This window comes from Lissotriton helveticus, chromosome 5_1 (genome assembly GCF_964261635.1).
Source record: "Lissotriton helveticus chromosome 5_1, aLisHel1.1, whole genome shotgun sequence".
Taxonomy (NCBI): domain Eukaryota; kingdom Metazoa; phylum Chordata; class Amphibia; order Caudata; family Salamandridae; genus Lissotriton; species Lissotriton helveticus.
Genome location: NC_136065.1, coordinates 1,682,348,937 through 1,682,370,344, shown reverse-complemented (window position 1 = coordinate 1,682,370,344; position 21,408 = coordinate 1,682,348,937). Strand labels below are relative to the sequence as shown.

At 47.7% G+C, this 21,408-nt stretch overlaps 1 protein-coding gene across 2 annotated transcripts in view; it reads left to right on the top strand.

Annotated features, from left to right (window-relative positions):
* LOC144755727 (myosin-7) overlaps nucleotides 1–21,408 on the top strand; it is an 82,467-nt gene that overhangs the window by 45,688 nt on the left and 15,371 nt on the right. For both annotated transcript variants that reach the window (XM_078644918.1, XM_078644919.1), the window contains exons 13-27: nucleotides 1,065–1,183; nucleotides 1,327–1,476; nucleotides 3,275–3,445; nucleotides 5,260–5,569; nucleotides 8,475–8,545; nucleotides 10,731–10,818; nucleotides 12,637–12,754; nucleotides 14,170–14,293; nucleotides 14,450–14,586; nucleotides 14,714–14,969; nucleotides 15,678–15,920; nucleotides 16,253–16,429; nucleotides 17,935–18,080; nucleotides 18,669–18,759; nucleotides 19,987–20,376. In XM_078644918.1, coding sequence (XP_078501044.1) covers nucleotides 1,065–1,183; nucleotides 1,327–1,476; nucleotides 3,275–3,445; nucleotides 5,260–5,569; nucleotides 8,475–8,545; nucleotides 10,731–10,818; nucleotides 12,637–12,754; nucleotides 14,170–14,293; nucleotides 14,450–14,586; nucleotides 14,714–14,969; nucleotides 15,678–15,920; nucleotides 16,253–16,429; nucleotides 17,935–18,080; nucleotides 18,669–18,759; nucleotides 19,987–20,376 — 2,591 coding nt within the window. The remainder of the gene's footprint in view (nucleotides 1–1,064; nucleotides 1,184–1,326; nucleotides 1,477–3,274; nucleotides 3,446–5,259; nucleotides 5,570–8,474; nucleotides 8,546–10,730; nucleotides 10,819–12,636; nucleotides 12,755–14,169; nucleotides 14,294–14,449; nucleotides 14,587–14,713; nucleotides 14,970–15,677; nucleotides 15,921–16,252; nucleotides 16,430–17,934; nucleotides 18,081–18,668; nucleotides 18,760–19,986; nucleotides 20,377–21,408) is intronic.

The following is a 21,408-nucleotide window of genomic DNA, read 5'->3' as shown; positions in this document are numbered from 1 at the left end:
AGGGGAGGGGGATGGGGGGGGAGGGAGTAGGGAAGACATCTGGGGGCAGATTTATGAAGGTTTGCGCCGCCGGTGCGCCCTTTTTTAAAATGGGAAAAAGTGACGCACCGGCGGCGCAAGGCCTTCATAAATAAGGCCCCTGAATTCTAGAGGCAGCCCGCTGGGGTGGTAACTGACAAGGCCTTGCACTCACTGGCCCAGTCTGGCAGGGCTGTAGCCCTGGGCCATCGGCCTTCCCTTCCAGTGGTCTACAGGTCACTGGGCCCAGCAAGGACTGTGGGTGAACCGAGGGCCCGTCAAAGGATGGGCAGCAGCGCAGGGCACGCGGCTCTGTTGCATTGCACTCTGGGGTTTCTGAAAAAGCGAATGTCAATAGCAGCAAACCGCCAGTTACAGGGCTGGTGGCCACAAACACACAAGCCCGGTAACAGCGTAAATGTATCAACTCCCGCTACATCGGGTCAACGACCACCATCGATGTGAGCGGCGGGGAGGGGGGAATTACATAATGTTATATACATTTGTTATGTATGGCTCTCATAGAGAGCGTCTATCGTTTATTTCCGTTTCTGAAAGTCATAACTCCTTGCTATGGCACCCCACCAGCTGATAACAAAACTGGTTACCCATCTTTAACTCTACATATCGTATGACTGATAATTAACATGCCCTTTGCTAGCTTTCAGACTATGTTTAATAGGGATGGGGAATGTATACACAATTTAAGTGGTAACATTTTATGCTGAGTAATAGACAGACAGAGTGATAGGCGTCCTCCCTCAATGTGCTGATACATACTGAGTGATAATCAGTACAACTGCGCGGATGTGTGTATACTGGGATATGGCGCCACCTGTGCAGTGAATATATCACTGTGTGTCCTAGCGTATACCGTTACATAGCTTCCCTTGTATGTGGCATAGATACACTGTAAATGGCAATGATTGCACCGTGTTTGATACTATGTGACATGATGAGAGGGCCTTGAGAATGCTGCGTGTGTTGCTTGGTGTGTTGCACAGTTAAGGCTTGCGGTAACATTTCATTCCTTCCTCATGTCGCAGAGGCAGACAAGTCCGCCTATCTGATGGGCCTGAACTCAGCTGACCTGCTGAAGGGCCTGTGCCACCCCCGGGTGAAGGTTGGCAACGAGTACGTGACCAAGGGGCAGAATGTCCAGCAGGTGAGCCTTGGATGTCGCCACGTGTGCAGTGCACAACCACAGCCAGCGTTTGCCTTTTCCCAGATGCTGTGCACTGTCGTCCACATTAGCACAGTGACAGCACCCCAGTGTCCGCGCTTTCACAAAATGTCTGTGTCTTCCAGGTCTGTTACTCCACCGGTGCCCTGGCCAAGTCCGTGTACGAGAAGATGTTCCTGTGGATGGTGGTGCGCATCAATGCCACGCTGGAGACCAAGCAGCCCCGGCAGTACTTCATTGGTGTCCTGGACATCGCCGGCTTTGAGATCTTTGATGTAAGCATGTCCTCATCACAAGCTCAGTCTGTGACCAACGTGCCGTAGACAAGCGCCTCTGGCAGAAGAGCCACTGAGCTGTCCCCACCAATACAAGGTTTCCAGCTTAATGCAAAGGCAACTTATCAAGGGCTCCAGGGAGAGTGTAGGGTGTCGATGAGCATAGATGGTAAAATAAAGCAATTACGCCAGAGGGTATACATATTACAAGCCACTCTACCTTTCATAAAGGCAGTCACCTACAAGGGCCTACCAATTAGTTTGATGGGGTACGTAGAGGGAGCTGATGGGAACCGAATCCGGCCGATCCAGGTCTGGCTGGATTAACCAGTCGATGCAGAGGTTTGGGTGAGACTGTAGTGGCTTCCTCCTCTCTTCCACTCATAGCCAAGGGTGCCACCTTGGCTCTTACAGGAATTAGAGATCAAGGCTCTGGCAACAAAGAGTACAGGAGGACAAAAATTATCCGGAAAAGGAATCACCTGACCACAGGTGGCGAAGTCATACCACAATCCAGCAGAAAGGCTCTCTAGAGCGCACGTACCATCGTTGTTCAACGGCAGCCGAGGCCTTGCTATATTTTCAAGCAATTTACAAGAGATCCATTCAATATGCAAAAAAGGGTAAATCATTTTCTAGCTTAAGGCATTACTGAAAATCCGTCAAGCTGTCAACCCTCGTGGGCCAATGTTGGACAACACCAACCTAGGGAATAGAGAAGGAGGTGACACAGGGGTTATTGGCAGCAATCAACAGTTTGTGCGCACAGTTCACGCTTCATCTGCAGCTCTGATCACAGAAACCATGGAAGATACCAGGAGGCTGACCAGGCCTTCCCTTCAGCGAACAGTCAAAACCACAGAGGTTGGTCAACACACATCCACTCACCAACTAGGACAGTTGTGCAGGTCTGCATTTTACTATTTGAGAAACGGCATGCAGTGTCCAGGGGGATCCATGCAAAGCTGCAGGATGCAGGGGGCGGGAATTCCAACTACTGTTGAGTTACACTTTCATAGAGTTTATGAGCCCAGACCGCATAGAGGGAAAGACATATGTTTAAACAACAAGTCGACATTGCCATTGTTCAGTGACGTCTCAAGTGCCTTTTTGGAGTCTGGCTGAGCAGCGCAGAGGCTGGTGTCCTACAAAAGAGAGCCCAGCAGAAATCCCGGCAGGAGCAAGGGTGGAGGAGCATTCATTGTCTGTGAGGGAGATGGAGGCACCGCTTATGCTGCAGGGAGTGTAGTGCATAGTTGTAGAATTGCTGTATGTGATTTAGTTGTAGGGGTATTTGTGGAGACATCTGCTCTGAGAAAGCAGTAGGGAGTGGTTATAGCAGCACTGCCTGTACATTAGCTGTAGTGATTGCTTGTGCTGTATGAAGTGTAGACAGCGATTGTAGAATCATTGTAAGGGAGCTGTAAGGATTTGATAGAGAATCACTGGCTGTGCGGGAGCTGTAGGCAGTGGTTACAGAGCACTGGCTGTGAAAGAGCTGTAAGGAGTTGTTATAGAGCACTGGCTGTGAAGGAGCTGTTGGAGAGAGCTGTTGGAAGTGGTTGTGGAATCAGTGGCTATGGGGGAACCTTAGGGATGTTTGTAAGCTTTGTTTGGGAGCTGTAGATTTTGGTGTAAGAGCACCAACTAGGAAATGTAGGAAGTGATGTACGAGCACTGTTTGTGTCTTCCGGGTTGGGGCCGCTATGTGGAAGTCATCACCAGTTTCCAGATGGACCGCACATTGGCACGTGTCCACCACTCTGTGTCTGATCACTTCTTTTTTGCCCCTAAACAGTTCAACAGCTTTGAGCAGCTCTGCATTAACTTCACCAACGAGAAGCTGCAGCAGTTCTTCAACCATCACATGTTCGTGCTGGAGCAGGAGGAGTACAAGAAGGAAGGCATTGAGTGGGAGTTCATCGACTTTGGCATGGACCTGCAGGCCTGCATCGACCTCATTGAGAAGGTGGGCATAGGGGACCGTTGAGCGACTCATGGGCTGTGAGGGGATTCAAGGGGCTGAGATGGGAAACGAGGTTATCAGTGGAACACAGGAAGCTATTGAGGAATTATGGGCTCCATTGCAGACCTGCATCGACCTTATCGAGAAGGTGGGCAGTGGGGACCATTGAGCGACTCATGTGGTGTCCGGGCGTGGATGGGGCCGATATGAGAACAGAGGTTATCAGTGGAACACAGGAAGTTATTGAGGAATGATGGGCTCCATTATAGACCTGCATCAACCTCATCGAGAAGGTGGGCAGTGGGGACTGTTGAGCGACTCATGGGCTGTGAGGGGATGGAAGGGGCTGAGATGGGAATCGAGGTTATCAGTGGAACGCGGGAAGCTATTGAGGAATTATGGGCTGCATTACAGAAATGCATCGACCTTATCGAGAAGGTGGGCAATGGGGACCATTGAGCGACTCGTGTGGTGTCCGGGGGTGGATGGGGCCCGATATGAGAACAGACGTTATTAGTGGAACACAGGAAGTTATTGAGGAAAGATGGGCTCCATTGTAGGCCTGCATCAACCTCATCAAGAAGGTGGGCAGTAGAATGTGGAGTGACTCGTGGGGTTTCCGGGGGTAGAAGGGGTTGGTGTGGGAATTGAGGTTATCAGTGGAATGCGGGAAGCTATTGAGGAATGATGGGCTCCATTGCAGACCTGCATCAACCTTATTGAGAAGGTGGGCAGTGGTGACCATTGAGCGACTCGTGGGGTATCTGGGGGTGGAAGGGGCTAATATGAGAATGGAGGTAATCAGTGGAACACGGGAAGTTATTGAGGAATGGTGGGCTCCATTGCAGACCTGCGTCAACCTCATCAAGAAGGTGGGCAGTGGGGACCGTTGAGCGACTCTTGGGCTGTGAGGAGATTGAAGGGGCTGATAAGGGAATGGAGTTTGTTAGGAAAATGGTTGACTCCATTGCAAGCCTGCATCAACCACGATTGGAGTGTGGGCAGGGGCGGGCCAGCAAGTGAATTGAGGGCTACCAGGGAATTAAAGACTTCCATTTGAATGGAGGCTGACAGTAATGGAGGGAGCCATGGAGAATTGGTGGACTGCACTGCAGGCCTGCACAAGTGTTACTGAGAACTGGGTGGGGTTACTGAGAGAACAGTTAGGCGACCTGCAGAATAGGGGCTGTTGATGGAATTTGGGAACGATTAAGCGTTGCTGGGTTCCATTTCAGCTCTACCTTAACGTCGTCATGGAGGTCCATGGGGCGAGAGCATCAGATGCATGAAAGAGCTGTCAATGGAATGAACATGAGGCTCCATTAAAGCCTTCCATAGATTTCATCAAAACGTGGGGGAGGAAGGATGTGCGGAGAATGGGTGCTCCTCAGTGGAATGGTATCTCCATCAAGGAATGTGGGGCCTGGATTGCACACCTAGGTCAACAACATTGAGCGAGTGGTGACGGAAGGGGTATAAAGCTATTGCATGGGGACGGAGGAATGGGGGAGTTCTATAGGAGGACATGGAGGCAGGTGGGAGAAGGAATGCTTTATTCAAGCTCTCCATTAGATATCTGCATTTACTTCACATTGGACGGTGGACTTGGCAGGAGTGGTTTGACAAATGGGGGCTCCATTGAGGAATTGGGTCGATTTTAGGAACACAGGATCTATCATAGAGTGAGGGACTGCCCAAAGAACATCACAGGCCTGAGGTGCTCCTCCTAGCCCCTCTGCTCATCTCCTCTTCAAGTTAGACCTTCAGTTTGTTACCCAGAACTCAGGACCAATTTGCTGACTTGCTTTTTCTTACAGCCAATGGGCATTATGTCTATCCTGGAGGAGGAGTGTATGTTCCCGAAGGCCTCCGACCTGACATTCAAGGCCAAACTCTACGACAACCATCTTGGCAAGTCTGCCAACTTCCAGAAGCCACGCAACCCAAAGGGCAAGCCAGAGGCACACTTCGCCCTTATGCACTATGCAGGAACAGTAGACTACAACATCATGGGCTGGTTGCAGAAGAACAAGGACCCCCTGAACGAAACTGTGGTGGGGCTTTACCAAAAGTCCGCTCTTAAGCTCCTAGCGACTCTGTTTGCAAACTATGCCAGTGCTGACTCAGGTAACCACAGCTGCAGGGCAGTTACAGTCCATTTTTAAGGTCTTGCCTACCAAACAGCTCTTAGCTGTGTGTAGACAAAAGCCTGTTGTGTACCATACTGAAACATTATAGTGGGAAAACCGCCCCTCTATTGCTTACCCTTGGCTGGCTTTCTTGTCACTCTCATGTGCTTGCTTCTGATTTGTCACTCTCATGTGCTTGCTTCTGATTTGCCTTTCTCTTCTTGTATTTGTCCCACCCATGGAGCATAGTCTGTTTACTATTCTTTTTATTGGATGACTTGTATTCTTTCATTGTTCACATTCAGAGAACTACTGTTTTCTTTATCTGGAAGCACTCTACAAGAGTGTGTGTGTGTTTTCTAGCTCTCTGCCTTGTGTATCCTGCTTCCTACACTTAAAACACCTGCACCGTATGCGTGAACCTCCCCCCACCCCCCAACGCTCCTCTAAAGCTTTCCTCACCTTATCCCTGGCTTTCCTTATTAATATTTGTTGTTCTCCCACCAGACCTACCCTCAAGCACCCTCGCCCCTGCCCTCTTCCTATTTGTTCCTCACCTATTGATGCCCCCTCCCAGAACTCCATTCCCACCCATTTGCTATTCCAATATTTGTCCTAGCTCTTCTGGTCTCTCATCTTCAATCTATCTTTTTAATTCGAATACTTTGTGTTTAAGCTACTCGTATGTGTGACTGCAAGGCTTGTGCTAGTAACAGTTAGTCAAATGCTTCGTGAACACACCTTTATAAAAAGATGAGCAAGTACTGAAGCCACACATGCACAAACACTCTTACTGCAGCACCGAAGACCCTCTCTGCAATGGAAATCCAATTCTATGTCAGTCTGTCTCCAGCTATGAGAGAGCAGCCTTAAATATCCACACCTGTGAGATTGCTAGCAAATGCTTACTGCTGGTTAGGTCTCGTTAACAAGTTGCACGAAAAATATAACAACACTGATGTACACGAACAAATGAAATGTCTGCATCGAGGTACACCACAATGTAATGCGGGAGAAAAAGGCAGTGGTGTTTCAGATAAACTCACAAGTGGTTCTTTGCAATCTAGGGTGTTTCTCACATCCTTCCATGGCCGGTGTCTGATTCTTTGAGGAGTTGGGTGAACCTCACATATTTCACAGGCCTATGTCTTGTTTCTTTGAGGAATAGAGTGTACCTCACATGTTTCACAGGCCTATGTCTTGTTTCTTTGATGAGTAGGGTTTACCTCACATATTCCCCAGGACTATGTATGATTCTTTGAAGAGTAAGGCGTACCTCACATGTTTCACAGGCCTATTTCTTGTTTCTTTGAGAAGTAGGGTGTACCTCACAAGCTTCCCAATCCTGGGTATGATTCTTTGAGCACTAGGGGGTTTATCACATCCTTCCATGGCAGGTGTCTGATTCTTTGAGAACTAGGGTGTACCTCACATGTTTCACAGGCCTGTGTCTGATTCTTTGAGAACTAGGGTGAACCTCACATGTTTCACAGGCCTATGTCTTGTTTCTTTGAGGAGTAGGGTGTACCTCACATGTTTCACAGGCCTATGTCTTGTTTCTTTGAGGAGTAGGGTGTACCTCACATGTTTCACAGGCCTATGTCTTGTTTCTTTGAGGAGTAGGGTGTACCTCACATGTTTCACAGGCCTATGTCTTGTTTCTTTGAGGAGTAGGGTGTACCTCACAAGCTTCCCAATCCCGGGTATGATTCTTTGAGCACTAGGGGGTTTATCACATCCTTCCATGGCAGGTGTCTGATTCTTTGAGAACTAGGGTGTACCTCACATGTTTCACAGGCCTGTGTCTGATTCTTTGAGAACTAGGGTGAACCTCACATGTTTCACAGGCCTATGTCTTGTTTCTTTGAGGAGTAGGGTGTTCCTCACATGTTTCACAGGCCTATGTCTTGTTTCTTTGAGGAGTAGGGTGTACCTCACATGTTTCACGGGCCTATGTCTTGTTTCTTTGAGGAGTAGGGTGTACCTCACATGTTTCAATGGCCTATGTCTTGTTTCTTTGAGGAGTAGGGTGTACCTCACATGTTTCACAGGCCTATGTCTTGTTTCTTTGAGGAGTAGGGTGTACCTCACATGTTTCACAGGCCTATGTCTTGTTTCTTTGAGGAGTAGGGTGTACCTCACATGTTTCACAGGCCTATGTCTTGTTTCTTTGAGGAGTAGGGTGTACCTCACATGTTTCACAGGCTTATGTCTTGTTTCTTTGAGGAGTAGGGTGTTCCTCACATGTTTCACAGGCCTATGTCTTGTTTCTTTGAGGAGTAGGGTGTACCTCACATGTTTCACGGGCCTATGTCTTGTTTCTTTGAGGAGTAGGGTGTACCTCACATGTTTCACGGGCCTATGTCTTGTTTCTTTGAGGAGTAGGGTGTACCTCACATGTTTCACAGGCCTATGTCTTGTTTCTTTGAGGAGTAGGGTGTACCTCACATGTTTCACAGGCCTATGTCTTGTTTCTTTGAGGAGTAGGGTGTACCTCACATGTTTCACAGGCCTATGTCTTGTTTCTTTGAGGAGTATGGTGTACCTCACATGCTTCCCTAGCCTGGATCTGATGCATTGAGGAATAGGGTGTACCTCACATCCTTCCCTAGCCTGGGTCTGTTTTTTGAGGACCAGGGCGCACCTCACGTTCTTCCATGGCATGTGTCTGGTTCTTTGAGGAGTAGGGTGTACCTCTCATGCTTCCCTTGCCTGGGTATGATTCTTTGAGGACTGGGGTCTTTCTTACATCGTTCTGTGGCCTTGGTCTGATCGTCTGAGGCTTTGGAGTGCATCCCGGGTTTTACAGTTAAGAGATCCAAGGGTAGCGACTGTCTCGGAGGTGTCCTTCCTTTCTTTCTACCGTTTGCCTGATTTGCCTCCTGTTTTTCTTCCAACACTAGAGCAAGTGGCCAAAGGCAAAGGCGCCAAGAAGAAGGGCTCTTCGTTCCAGACGGTGTCTGCGCTGCATCGGGTGAGTTGGTGCGCACTGAGGGGAAGGTTAGCAGACGTATCGAGCTCTCAATATCCTTTACACACACATCGTCCCATCGGGCGTACCTCTTCTATCATTAACTCCAATGGGGCGATGTTTTTGTAGACGATAGTTTATTTACTGTGCTTTGGTTACGATATTCTGATACAAAACGGGCTCGAGTTGCCAAGGGTTACAGGGCAAAGGGCAAGGCGGTAATTCCATCGCCTCATTTATATGTCACCGTTTCCCCCTCCCGTTTTTAGGTCTCGCCTGTCGATGCGCATGCGCATCGAGCAAGCGAGACTATAGGGGCTCATCCAGACTTTATCTAACTTGCAAGGAATCGTGGCGATTCCTTGCAGTGCCCGTGACTTTTAAGCTCAATGCGCATGTGCATTGAGCTTAAAAGCGCGTGCACATGCCCCCAGCCGCCTGCCTTGCCTACTCTCTCTCACAGCCTCCCCCAGCTCCGCCCCCTCACTACTTGATTGCACGGCCGCTAGGCCGTGCCTCCCCTACTCTCCTCCCCCCTCCTCCTCTCCTCCCCTGCCTGCCTGCCGCTAGGCCGTGCCTCCCCTACTCTCCTCCCCCCTCCTCCTCCTACTGCCGTGTCGCACCTCTCCCCTCTCCGCCCCCTCCCCTGCCAGCCGTGTTACGGTGAAAGGCTTGTTTGTTTATTTTACCCGCCATGTCTCTGCTGCTTCCCCCTGTCCTGTCTCTCCTCCTCTCCCTCTCTATACCCTCCCCCTCCCCCCCACCACTCCCATCAAGTCCCTCTGGCCCTTCCCTCCTCCCCGGACCCCTCCTCCCCTGCCCCCTCCTCCCCTGCCCCCTCCACCCTTTCTTGTTGTTACTACGTAAATGGTAGTCTGCCAGCACCGCCCATCCTAGGAACTCCAGCACAAGCTTCTCCTGCCTCCGCCCAGAACTGTAACCAAACACTCAGCACAAGCTTTTCCCAATTCAACTTCAGACCGCCCTCCGCTTCACTGCCCAGAACTGTGTCGGAAGTGCGGGTCGGTTTGTGGCATATTCACCTTCCACCTCTAGCAGTCGCAGCACTTCTTACAGAATTCTGCGAAGTCGCTAATGCATCCAGGTGTTTCTTTTTCTGCTCTTACCTGCACGTTTGTACAAAGTAGGCATAGGACAATTTGGTTTGTATCCAGGTGTTTATTTACGTTGACAACTTCCTGCCGCAGATCTTTCAGTACGTAAAGGAAAGCCCCTTAACCCTAGTTATCGTAAAATGCATATCTCGCCCACCCAGACCTCTCTGCTATTGGTAAGGCGCGTGTCAGGGTTCTCTTTGAGCTCTCTAAAACAAAACATGATAACATGCGCCCAACATAAACAAAGTCTACATGCTTTAACAAACAGGACTCAGGGATCCGGGGTCACACATACTCCAGCTGCCTTTTGTCTCCGGCCAGCATGTGTTTGTGGGGGCGGGGCGATAACCTCCTGTTATCTCACTGGCTGTGTCTTATAAAACATATACACGCACATTAACATTTAGAAACACCTGGTAGGGGCGTAAAACAAGGGATTTTTCATTTGCATGGACCGGCAAGCAGAGTCAGGAATAGAAGGGGTCGAATCAACAGAGAAATCGACACCATGTTTGGCTAAAAGGAATGTCTCACCTCACCATCACCCACCCTCAACCCCTCATCCTAACTCGCAATAACCCTCCCTCACCCTCACCCTCACTCACTCTCACTCTCACTCACCCTCAACACCTCACTCACCCTCAACACCTCACTCACACTCAACTCCTCACTCACCCCCACCCTCACTCACCCTCAACACCTCACCCTCACACAGTGCAATAGGTCTCGTAGGATTTTTAGTTACAGCTTTTACAATTGTTTATTGCTTTTTTGATTTGTAATTCTTTAGCATTGGCAAAAAAAAATAAAAATGCAAAAGATTTACAACAAAAAACCCATAAACAATTCTAAATGCACTAACTCTAATGCTGCGAGACCTATTGCATTTCCAATGCTTGTTATCTCTCCCTCTGTTCCACTTTCAGCCCTCTACTCTGCTTCACATCTCATTCCCTCCGCGTGGCCTCTCTCCCTTTCTTGTGCCCTTTCTTTCTCCTTTTCCTCCATCTGTCTGTCTGTCCGTCCACACCTCCCTTTCTGTTTCTTGATGCCATCTCCCTCTCCTGCAGGAAAACCTGAACAAGCTGATGACCAACCTGCGCTCCACACACCCCCACTTTGTGCGGTGTATCATTCCGAATGAAACGAAGGCTCCAGGTGAGTCAGTGCGGAAGAAGAAAAGACAGAGAAGCGCCGCTGTCACCCACCCCCACCCTGCACCGCCGAGGGGGACCAGCCCCGGGTGGACCCCGGAGCACGGAGCGAGGCAGGAAGCACGCGTTCACTCACTCGTGCTCCTCTCTAAATCTGCCCTGGTTCTGGAGGGACTTTCTGTTCCTTCAGTAAGAGCGGCAATTCGGGGCACAAGTCTTAAACAAAGAAGTGGGGGGACTAATCTAGTTCATCAGTATGCAAGGGTCATCACGGCGCATGACATCAGATCTTAAGCCCTCACATATATGTTTAACATGTCTATCATGAGTACATTAAAGCACATTTTGAGTATACAGGAAACCCTCCTGATTTAGGCAGAAGAGTCACACTTTCGTAAGCTACACATTAAACAATGTTGCCTTTTGTCGGTGTAAACTTTCTCTACCCATAGGGCTTTCCAAGAAAAAATTGTGATATTTAAATTATTACGCTTCCTCGGGGGTAGTAAGCACTATGTAAATGCTATTTATTTTGTGTAAATACTGGGAAAGACCAACACATCGGATATTCTTACAGTGCATGCAAATCTCCTAAACAGAGCCTTAATAAAGTGAAAAGCTGCCTCTTTTAAGTAACTGTGAAGTGCTAACAAGGTGTGAGCCTTTGTTTCCCCTCCACTGCATTTGCTTCTAGGTGTGAGGCTTCTGACATCTATCAGCCAGGAGACTCGAACAAAAGCAGGCCTGATGACCCCTCAGATTCGGACTTTGTTATGGGTGCAGGAGTCCGAAATAAGAGAGCCACCTCCCTGCCTGCACATTGTTGCAATGATCAAAAGCAGACAACAAGGTGCAGGCCCTGCTGAATGTGTCCCGGTGTTTGCAAATTACACTGTGTGTTTGCAAATTACAACGGGACGAATTCAGCATATTTTTCAGTGGGGCCCAACTTCTTGGCAGGGTGGACGGCGTCCACCGTGTGAATATAGTGGGTAGACGCCGTCCACCCGCGTGTACCCTGACTTGTGCCCTGGGGCAATTACATTTCTGGTCTTTAGGGCTGGGGTATTTCTATAGCTACACACACACACACACGTATGTACTGTACCAGCTTACACACATGTAACACACACACATGCGCGCATCCCAGGACACCCCCTTATCCCTATAATCCCACCACTGCTGGGAGCCACCCGAGAGGGGTCCACCTCTTCAGAGATCCCGTCTAGATGTCTTCTCTCCTGTCCAAAGGAGGCAGCCTTCTGGTCCCTGAGTGAGCGGGATCTTCCTTCTTTTCTTTCTCTTCAGTTCTTCTTGTGTCTATCCCATGCCTTCTGTTCAGTGAGCAGGATCTTTCCTCCTTTTCTTTCTCTTCAGTTCTTCTTGTGTCTGTCCCATGCCTTCTGGTCCCTGAGTGAGCGGGATCTTCCTTCTTTTCTTTCTCTTCAGTTCTTCTTGTGTCTGTCCCATGCCTTCTGTTCAGTGAGCAGGATCTTTCCTCCTTTCTTTCTCTTCAGTTCTTCTTGTGTCTGTCCCATGCCTTCTGGTCCCTGAGTGAGCGGGATCTTCCTTCTTTTCTTTCTCTTCAGTTCTTCTTGTGTCTGTCCCATGCCTTCTGTTCAGTGAGCAGGATCTTTCCTCCTTTCTTTCTCTTCAGTTCTTCTTGTGTCTGTCCCATGCCTTCTGGTCCCTGAGTGAGCGGGATCTTCCTTCTTTTCTTTCTCTTCAGTTCTTCTTGTGTCTGTCCCATGCCTTCTGTTCAGTGAGCAGGATCTTTCCTCCTTTCTTTCTCTTCAGTTCTTCTTGTGTCTGTCCCATGCAGGTGCGATGGATAACCGCTTGGTCATGCACCAGCTCCGCTGTAACGGGGTCCTGGAGGGTATCAGGATCTGCCGGAAGGGCTTTCCCAACCGGATCCTCTACGGGGACTTCCGCCAGAGGTGAGCACTCTTTCATAGCTTCTGGTGCGTCTTTGGAGGGGAGAGCTTGTGACAACCACCCAGACCTTCGGCAAAAAGGAGCTACTTTTTGCCAACTCAAAGGCGTGCATCCATTCCCCGGCATAGTTAGACCTGGGACCTCTCGTCTTTGTACCGGCGTGGGCTTGTGACATGGCTTCCCCGGCAAGAGTGATTGCCACCAGCACCACCACACTGCTTGCCCCTACTGTTACTCCCTTCCTTTGAGCGCGGGAAAGGGGGTTGTCTTGGCCAGGTTTGAGCTGTGTGGGAAGTCTGGCAGCAGACATCAAGGATGGAGGGAGACTGAATAGTTAGCAGAGCCTCTGCCCTGCTGGCATCTCTTTAGTCTCCAGGGTCACCACTGGAGAGATTTCTGCAGGGATCTTCACAAGTGTGGCATAGAAGGGATGTGCTGTTGAGGGCGCCCAAGGTGTCATGGTGCCAGGCTGTAGTGTGGCTGCTTTAATAATCATTACTCCTAATCGGGTGGGATGCTAGCCTCCTGAGTGGCCTCAACCCCAGATTTAGAATCAACTAAGGGCACAAAGGCAGCCTCACAGGTCTTGTTTGGAAACAGAACCTACAACATCAAATTGTAGGCCTCCTCAGAGGAGCAGGAGCGCTCCGGTGTGGGGAATGTAGGTTGACGGCCCGGATCCCAATTCCCTTGGGCTTAGTGAGCTTGTCTGTGCCATGGAATAAAAGATCCTCAGTGTCCTGCAAGCACGGTGGCACCAGAGTCCATGGAAGCGACCTTATTCAGGAGAACCTCTGTTTGCAATCCTTTCCAGCGACTGCAAGTACTGGTCTGTTGCACCGAGCTCTCCTTAGTTTTTTTGTGTGTGTTTGCATCTCTCTGCCTGCCCCTGAGGCATTTGCATACAAGTTTTCGCCTGAGAACTCGGCTCAGCTTTTGTACATTCCTTTCAAAAACCCTCTATGTATATTCATGGCAGCTCCTGGAAATGTTGGTATAGTAAGTGTACATGCCCCAAAATCCCCTACCCAAAAGCCTTTTTCTGTATTTACCTACCGGATAGCTCTGAAATTCTCTTCCGCGTTTGTATAGGTATGAGTCTTTTGATTTGTTTATGATTATATGAGTGCATTTCCAGAATAATTTTTGCTGTGCTTGTAAATGTGTTTGCGTTTCTCAAAAATAAGTGCTTAGTTTTCTGTATTTCCGTAAAAGGCAGAAGGTGTGGAGTGTCAGCAAGCAGGTTGGGTGGGGGTGGGAGAGACCAAGGAACAGGCTACAAGGGTCCGACCTCTACCTGCCTATAAGGAGAGCGATGAGTATAATGTAGCTTGGCTACAATTTGAATTCTTAGGTCTTTATTATAGTCAAAGGGTTTATTGATAGTTGATTGACCCAGGTTCTGCCTTCCTTCCAGATACCGAATCCTGAACCCAGCCGCTATTCCCCAAGGCCAGTTTATCGACAGCCGGAAAGGGGCAGAAAAGCTCCTGGGGTCCCTTGATATAGACAACAGCCAGTACAAGTTTGGGCACACTAAGGTAAGATGTCTTACTGCACCCTAGGTTCACCCTATCCCTTGAACAACACAAGATGGTGGATGCTGTGGTGCTGACAGTGCTGGCTGTTTTGCCCTGAGCATTCCACTATCCCATGTAAACCTTGAGGCATCTCCTGATGTTCTTCTTCACCCCCAGGTCTTTTTCAAGGCTGGTCTCTTAGGTCAGCTGGAAGAGATGAGAGATGAACGCCTGTCCCGCATCATCACCCGAATCCAGGCACAGTCCCGCGGAGTGTTGTCTAGGATGGAGTTCAAGAAGATCGTGGAGCGCAGGTACAATGCCAGTTTCTGCGTCTCATGTTTGACACAGTCCATTCTTCTTCTCCTTTCTATGAATTCTTCATGCTATTCTGTTTCTTCTTCTCCCCACTCTCCATCGTCTGCCCTTTTACTACCTCAGGGATGCCCTACTGGTCATCCAGTGGAACATTAGAGCTTTCATGTCAGTGAAGAACTGGCCTTGGATGAAGCTCTACTTCAAGATCAAGCCACTGCTGAAGAGCGCAGAGACCGAAAAAGAGATGCAGACCATGAAGGAGGAGTTCCAGAAGCTCAAGGAGGCTCTGGAAAAGTCAGAGACTCGGCGCAAGGAGCTGGAAGAGAAGATGGTGTCCCTGCTCCAGGAGAAGAATGACCTGCAGCTACAAGTTCAAGCTGTGAGTCTTCTCTGCACATTTCCTTGGCGGTTGAGGTCAGAGTTATTGTGCTGAGTAAAAGCCCAGAGACTACTAGTGAGAGCCAAGTGAAGGTCCTCACAGACCATAGGGAGGATCATCTCCCCAGGCTGGCCAAGTGGCACAGTTTCATGACTTACAATTAGAGGTATATTCTTATCCCTAAAACTTCCACGATAAAGCTACATGTTACCTTTTTTCACTCCCCTCTCAGGCCATTATGGGTAGATGTGCATGTCTTTCAGTTGCACCTACTCACTTGCTTCACAAAGCCTCCAGACAAAATTTACATGTCTTTACATGTTCATTTACCAAGCCTCCGGAGAAAGAGCTCACCTTCAAAGCTCATGCAATGAATCACCTCTCATATCACCAGACGTAGAATTAGATGACCCCCGTCCCGATGGAAACCTCAAACTGACAGTTACAACCTCCAAGTGTAGCTATTCTTTAACTTCTTAAACATCCAAGTTGATATCTTGACTCACACAGCAAAGGCATTAAATGCATGTGTCCCAAGTCCATGCCAAGTGAGCTGATGACCTTAATCCCAGAGGATTGTGTGTTACTTCTGGCTTCAGCACTTAATATTAGGTCAACTATTACAGAGGTTTCTCATTGAGAACCACTGCCCTGTGAACTCCTGAAGTTGTTTGTGGCTCCACAATCACATTCTCTGTCCCACTGCAGGAGCAAGACAATCTGGCTGATGCAGAAGAGCGATGTGATCAACTAATCAAGAACAAGATCCAGCTGGAGGCCAAGGTGAAGGAGCAGACAGAGCGCCTAGAAGACGAGGAGGAGATGAACGCTGAGCTGACAGCCAAGAAGAGGAAACTGGAGGATGAGTGCTCGGAACTCAAGAAAGATATTGACGACCTGGAGCTCACCTTGGCCAAGGTGGAGAAGGAGAAACATGCCACAGAGAACAAGGTGAGGCTGATAGACGTACCCTTAACCTTCCTCTTTCTCCCGCTATGGCTACGGTGATAGTTTCTCCATACCTGTCACCTTTCCCCCCATCTTCCACCACATATTAGGAGTAAGATGAGTTCATCAGTGTTTGGGATGACTGTAGTTCACTCCTCGCTGCTTTCTTTCTACGTCATTTCATTTTACCCTATCTGCCTTTAACATTATCCTGCTCTTTGTCAGACAACCATTTTTTCATTGCCTTTAGAACAACTGAAGCTCCCCAAATGTCCATGAAATTATGTAATATTGACTGATTGATTGATTGACTAACCTTATTATTCCACACCCAGGTGAAGAACCTGACAGAGGAGATGGCTGGACTGGACGAGATCATCGCCAAACTTACCAAAGAGAAAAAGGCCCTTCAGGAGGCTCATCAGCAGACCCTGGATGACCTCCAGGCTGAGGAGGACAAGGTCAACACCCTCAGCAAAGCCAAGGCAAAGCTGGAGCAGCAAGTGGATGATGTACGTATAGGCCTTGTGAAATATTATCTGCGGATGACTGACAGTGGGCTATACCCGTAACTGAATGACCACTTGGGAAACGTCTTGGTCGTTTTCATTAGCTGGATGTATCTTTGAGGGATGTAGAAACAGCAACAACATGACACTATGAACAGCAACAACATGACACTATGAAGCAATTTAAGTTGGGTCTGTGATTCTTAAAGTGAGAATCCATGAGTTCTGTCAAAGAGTTGCTTTATGATTGGTTCAATAAGGAAGAAACGTTAATTGCTATCTCTGTCTTGGTAAGTGTTGGCCTTGGTGTTTCCATGGTCTAATATAGCTGTCAATAGATGTTTACATGGTGAAACTCTATCCCACGGTATTGATTGCTTATCTGTGTGGGGATTGTTCAAACGTGGATCTTGGAGTGCCGCGAAAATAAATGTAGGCATTTTAATAGAATGTTCTTGCCTTTCAGCCTTTTAGGCATCCTTTGACAAAATATAAAAATCAACTTTAAACGCGTGGGACACATACAGATTAAAAACCTGATATCTGTGTAAGACGAAGTAATAGGAGTAATGGCGGGGCGGGCCAAGGAAATGGCATAGCCAGCACATGTTCTTTAGTAGTTATTTGTAGATGGCTTTGAGAAATGTATTCTTTTCTGTTTTAAGCCTCAATCTGTTATTCCATACCCACTATTTTCTCCAGATTCCTTTAATTACCAAGGATGGAGAAGGGAGTGCTGCAGCGAGAGCAATAGGTTCAGAATCAGAGGCAGATATAGATGTTTGGGTTGGTTTTGTTGTAACTACAGTATTCCTCCCCACTGTGAATGTTTCATGGGTTTAATTAAATATCAAAACCCATGAAATATTCACTGTAGGCTAGATGGTCAGTCAGAAAATTTCTTTGACAATACTTATGTTACATTAGGGTACATTAGGATGTCCTATAGTTAAGAGGACCTGTACAGGGTATGTAGAACCGCACAATTCTTTTTTTGACATTTTTCAACAATTACATGAGATTATGCGAATGGTATGAAATGTGTCTTGTTGGTATCTCCTGTGAATTGGGCACACATTATGTAAAAAAAAAGTCACACGTGATACCAAATACCAAATATCTCCTGGAGAAGCACTTTCTGTTCCAAACAGCAAATAATGATGCAAGATTGCATCATGCACATTTTTGTGAATTTTACAACTTCTGTTAGAGTAATTTTCCTACCAAACTAGAACTGTAGTGTTGAGGGTTAGCAAAGAGAAGTTGAAGTTTCTTAATTGGACGGTTCCCTGGTGGGAAAGGGCGTTAAGTTGTCTTACAGTTTGAACAGGCTGTTGTACCGAGGCTGCTGATGGTGTTCCTTGACCTATCTTGCTCTAGAACGAGGGTTGAATGAAAAGGTCTCTCTCCATGCTAGAATGCGGTGTGGCTGAGGGCTCTCTTACTGCAGCAGGAATGATTAAAAGGCCACCGATGGTTCAGCTACAATGTCCTTGTGATTCCCATAGCTGGAAGGATCCCTGGAGCAGGAGAAGAAGGTCCGTATGGACCTGGAACGCGCCAAGCGGAAGCTGGAGGGAGACTTGAAGCTGTCCCAGGAGAGTCTCATGGATTTGGAGAATGACAAGCAGCAACTAGAAGAGAGGCTAAAGAAGTAAGAACCCATTTTAGACTGTCTATTAGGAATGTCCTCTAAGATTGGATACAGGAGGAGTACTCACAGAAATTCCCGATCTTCTCAGGTCGCCTAGCCAATGTACCCTTTCTGTACTGTCACAAGAACAAATCAAGATGAAGTACTTCCTTCTCTTTGGGATGGCCGCTGTCTGTGCGCTTAATACTCACAGCCAACACTCAAAGAATATGAGAGTAAATAGAGAACATCTATTGTGGACTAGTTGAGCTGTTCTGCCCTAATTGTACTGACTATTCAGAGTCTACAGAGAATTGTCTAGATTGCCCAAGGTATCAGTCTGACTCCTCAAAGATAGTCCCATGTCTTAATAATGGGGACACAAAGATTTAAAGAGAAATTCAAAATATAAATCCTCATGGTCAGACAGCATGTGCCAACTTTATACACTGGTTGGGAAGCCAAGGCTAGTCTCTTTAGCCTTACATGCCTGTGGAAGGTCTTAGGTGTGTAGGTAGCTGATGTGGTAGAGCTAAAGAGGGGGGAGGGGTGGACCAAGCAACTAATAAAAGCTGCATTATTAACTGTTGATGTGTATTCCAAACCCAGAAAAGATTTTGAAATGAACCAGCTGAACGCTAGGATTGAGGATGAACAGAACCTGGCGGCCCAGTTGCAGAAGAAGTTAAAGGAACTACAAGTGAGTGTAACATTCCAATGCCAATGCTCTTTCCCAATTAGAGAAATAAAAAAAGGATGTGGTCCAGCATGTATGCATTGACCTTTCTGTGTGTTCTAGAATAAGTGTCTGAACACTATAATAGGAAGAAGTAAGTAGACATTTCAAGACTAAACCTTTTCTTATTACCTTGTATGACCACCACCCACTCATCCTAGTTGAGAATACTGGTAATACCTTTCTCCGTTACTTCAAAAAAACTTTATCATGTTATGAACACACTGTCCTTACTGTAAAGATAACAAAGTTGGAGACAGTCCCTTCTTCAGATCCATTTACTGCTCAGTCTTTCCCAGTACTTAATTTGTAAAAAACATACGTGCCAGGGCCCTCATCAAGAGGCCACTGCAGGTTGCACAAGCCATTGCTCCTGCCAGAGCTGCCAAAAATATGACCTACACAACTACTAACCATCCCATTCCTACAAGTGTGGCAATTTGACTATTACTGGCCACCCAAAGCTGTAAGAATGGCTGGGTGGCAGATATTTCTCAACGTTAATGTTCATTAAAATATTAAACAGCTGTTTTGCTAATTTTGGAATTAATCAAAAAGCGCCTCAATGTGGTGGACTGTAACAAGTGCTGGTGTAGTCAATTAAGTGCCTGTGCCGAGCACCGAAACCACCGGCTCAAATTAAGCACTGGTCTTTCCATATCTAAAGAACCTAGACCATGTGTTGAGCATTTACATCTCATGGGCATGGTAGTGCCATGAACGGTGGAAAGTGTCTCTAAATGTCAATCCCACTGTCTCATGAAGTTCAATTAAGGAATTTCAGCAAGAACATGAAAATCGCAGAGGTTGTGCAATAAACTACACAGTCTCTGACCCAAAGAGTGCAAGATTAACAATGTAATCCTGGTGAGGATGTCCGCGGGATAGTGGAAGAGTATATATGGAGAAGAAGATGTGTGTGTGAAGCAGGAATGAGGTTATAGCCGCTTTGATGTTGAGGGCGCAAAGCATTGGATATAGGGCGATGTGGGAGGGCTGTGGAGAGAGGTCTGATAATGGTTTCTGTTTAGAGAATAAAGGCCTTGAGGCAGTGGGAAGCAAGACTCATGTAGTTGAAACCCATGCCCAAGTATATGCAGATCAACACTGAGAAGTGAGGTCTGTCTTGTGCCTGCATCCTTCATACCACCTCTGCCTAGTTACGAATTCTCTCTTATTTGTCCTGCCCAGGCACGCATTGAGGAACTGGAGGAGGAGCTGGAGGCAGAGAGGGCTGCCCGGGCCAAAGTGGAGAAGTTGCGTGCTGACTTGTCGCGAGAGCTGGAAGAGATCAGTGAGCGGCTGGAGGAGGCAGGCGGTGCGACCTCTGTACAGATAGAGATGAATAAGAAGCGAGAAGCTGAGTTCCTGAAGATGAGACGGGACCTGGAGGAGGCCACACTTCATAGTGAGGCAACAGCAGCCACACTCCGCAAGAAGCATGCAGACTCCGTGGCCGAGCTTAGCGAGCAGATCGAGAATCTGCAACGGGTGAAGCAGAAGCTGGAGAAAGAGAAGAGCGAGTTTAAGCTGGAGCTTGATGACATGGCGTCCAATATGGAGCAACTTGTGAAAGCCAAGGTAGGAAGGGCTCTTGTTTGTACAGCGTTCATTGAGCCAAAGGCAGATATTGTCCTTCAAGTTAATCAAAGCCAGGCAATTGACCAGATCTTGTCCTCCTAATGAGCCAGGACTGTCAATGAGTCAAGGTAAGATTATAGAATAACTGTTGTCCTATGAAAGGCAATCCTGAATTTTAAATCAGAATCTGTCCTGTCATAAGGCTGGTTCTAAAGTATGGCCCAGAACTAGACATATGAGTGGATCAGGGCCAAAGTATGGGCAAGAGCATTTCAGTGAAGCAAGGATGAAACATAAATTAGAGCAGGCAGTCATAGCAGAGAGCCGCGGCTACAATATAGACCAATGAATAAGCCAAGGATGAGGCATAATTAAATGTATGTGCTATTATACCGCCATGGATAAGGGCATAGATTGGATTCTCAATCCTTTCATCTACATTTAGTAACACAGCCTCAAGAGCATATATTTTTAAGCACAGGTATTTCGTTTATGTGACAAATGCTTTTTCGCAGAAAACTCATATAAATGAAAAATATGCTTTTTAACAGTAAAACCCCATCTGTTCGGGTAGCATGAGCAGTAGAGGAGCTTCATGTGGTCTCTAGCGGACCAGGACATCATTTGAGTGGTGCAGGTAAAAGCTTGGGCAGAGTTTTATCTATCTGATACTCCTTTTATTTTGTCATGGGTGCTTTCTTGTCTCAGGGAGTGCACCTTATCTGGTGGTCCAGATCTAGCCCCTTGACGTGCCACCATTAAAACCTTATACTGATCTAGATTCCTACCCAGGGGCTTGAGAAAGCATGGACTACAGCCTGCCCTATGGGAGAGCAAAAGCTAGAGTCAGTCTTATCAATGTTCAAAGACTGGAGCAGAGACTAGACTGGCATATTGGTACACAAAGGCTTGAGCAGACAGTAGTGCGAATCCTTATCTTCAAGCCAAGGTGTGTGTAGACCAGAGGTGGCTCGCGATCTGAGATCAGAGCCTAGGTGAGGGTGTGGCGTAACGGCCAGCGCTGCCGACTTT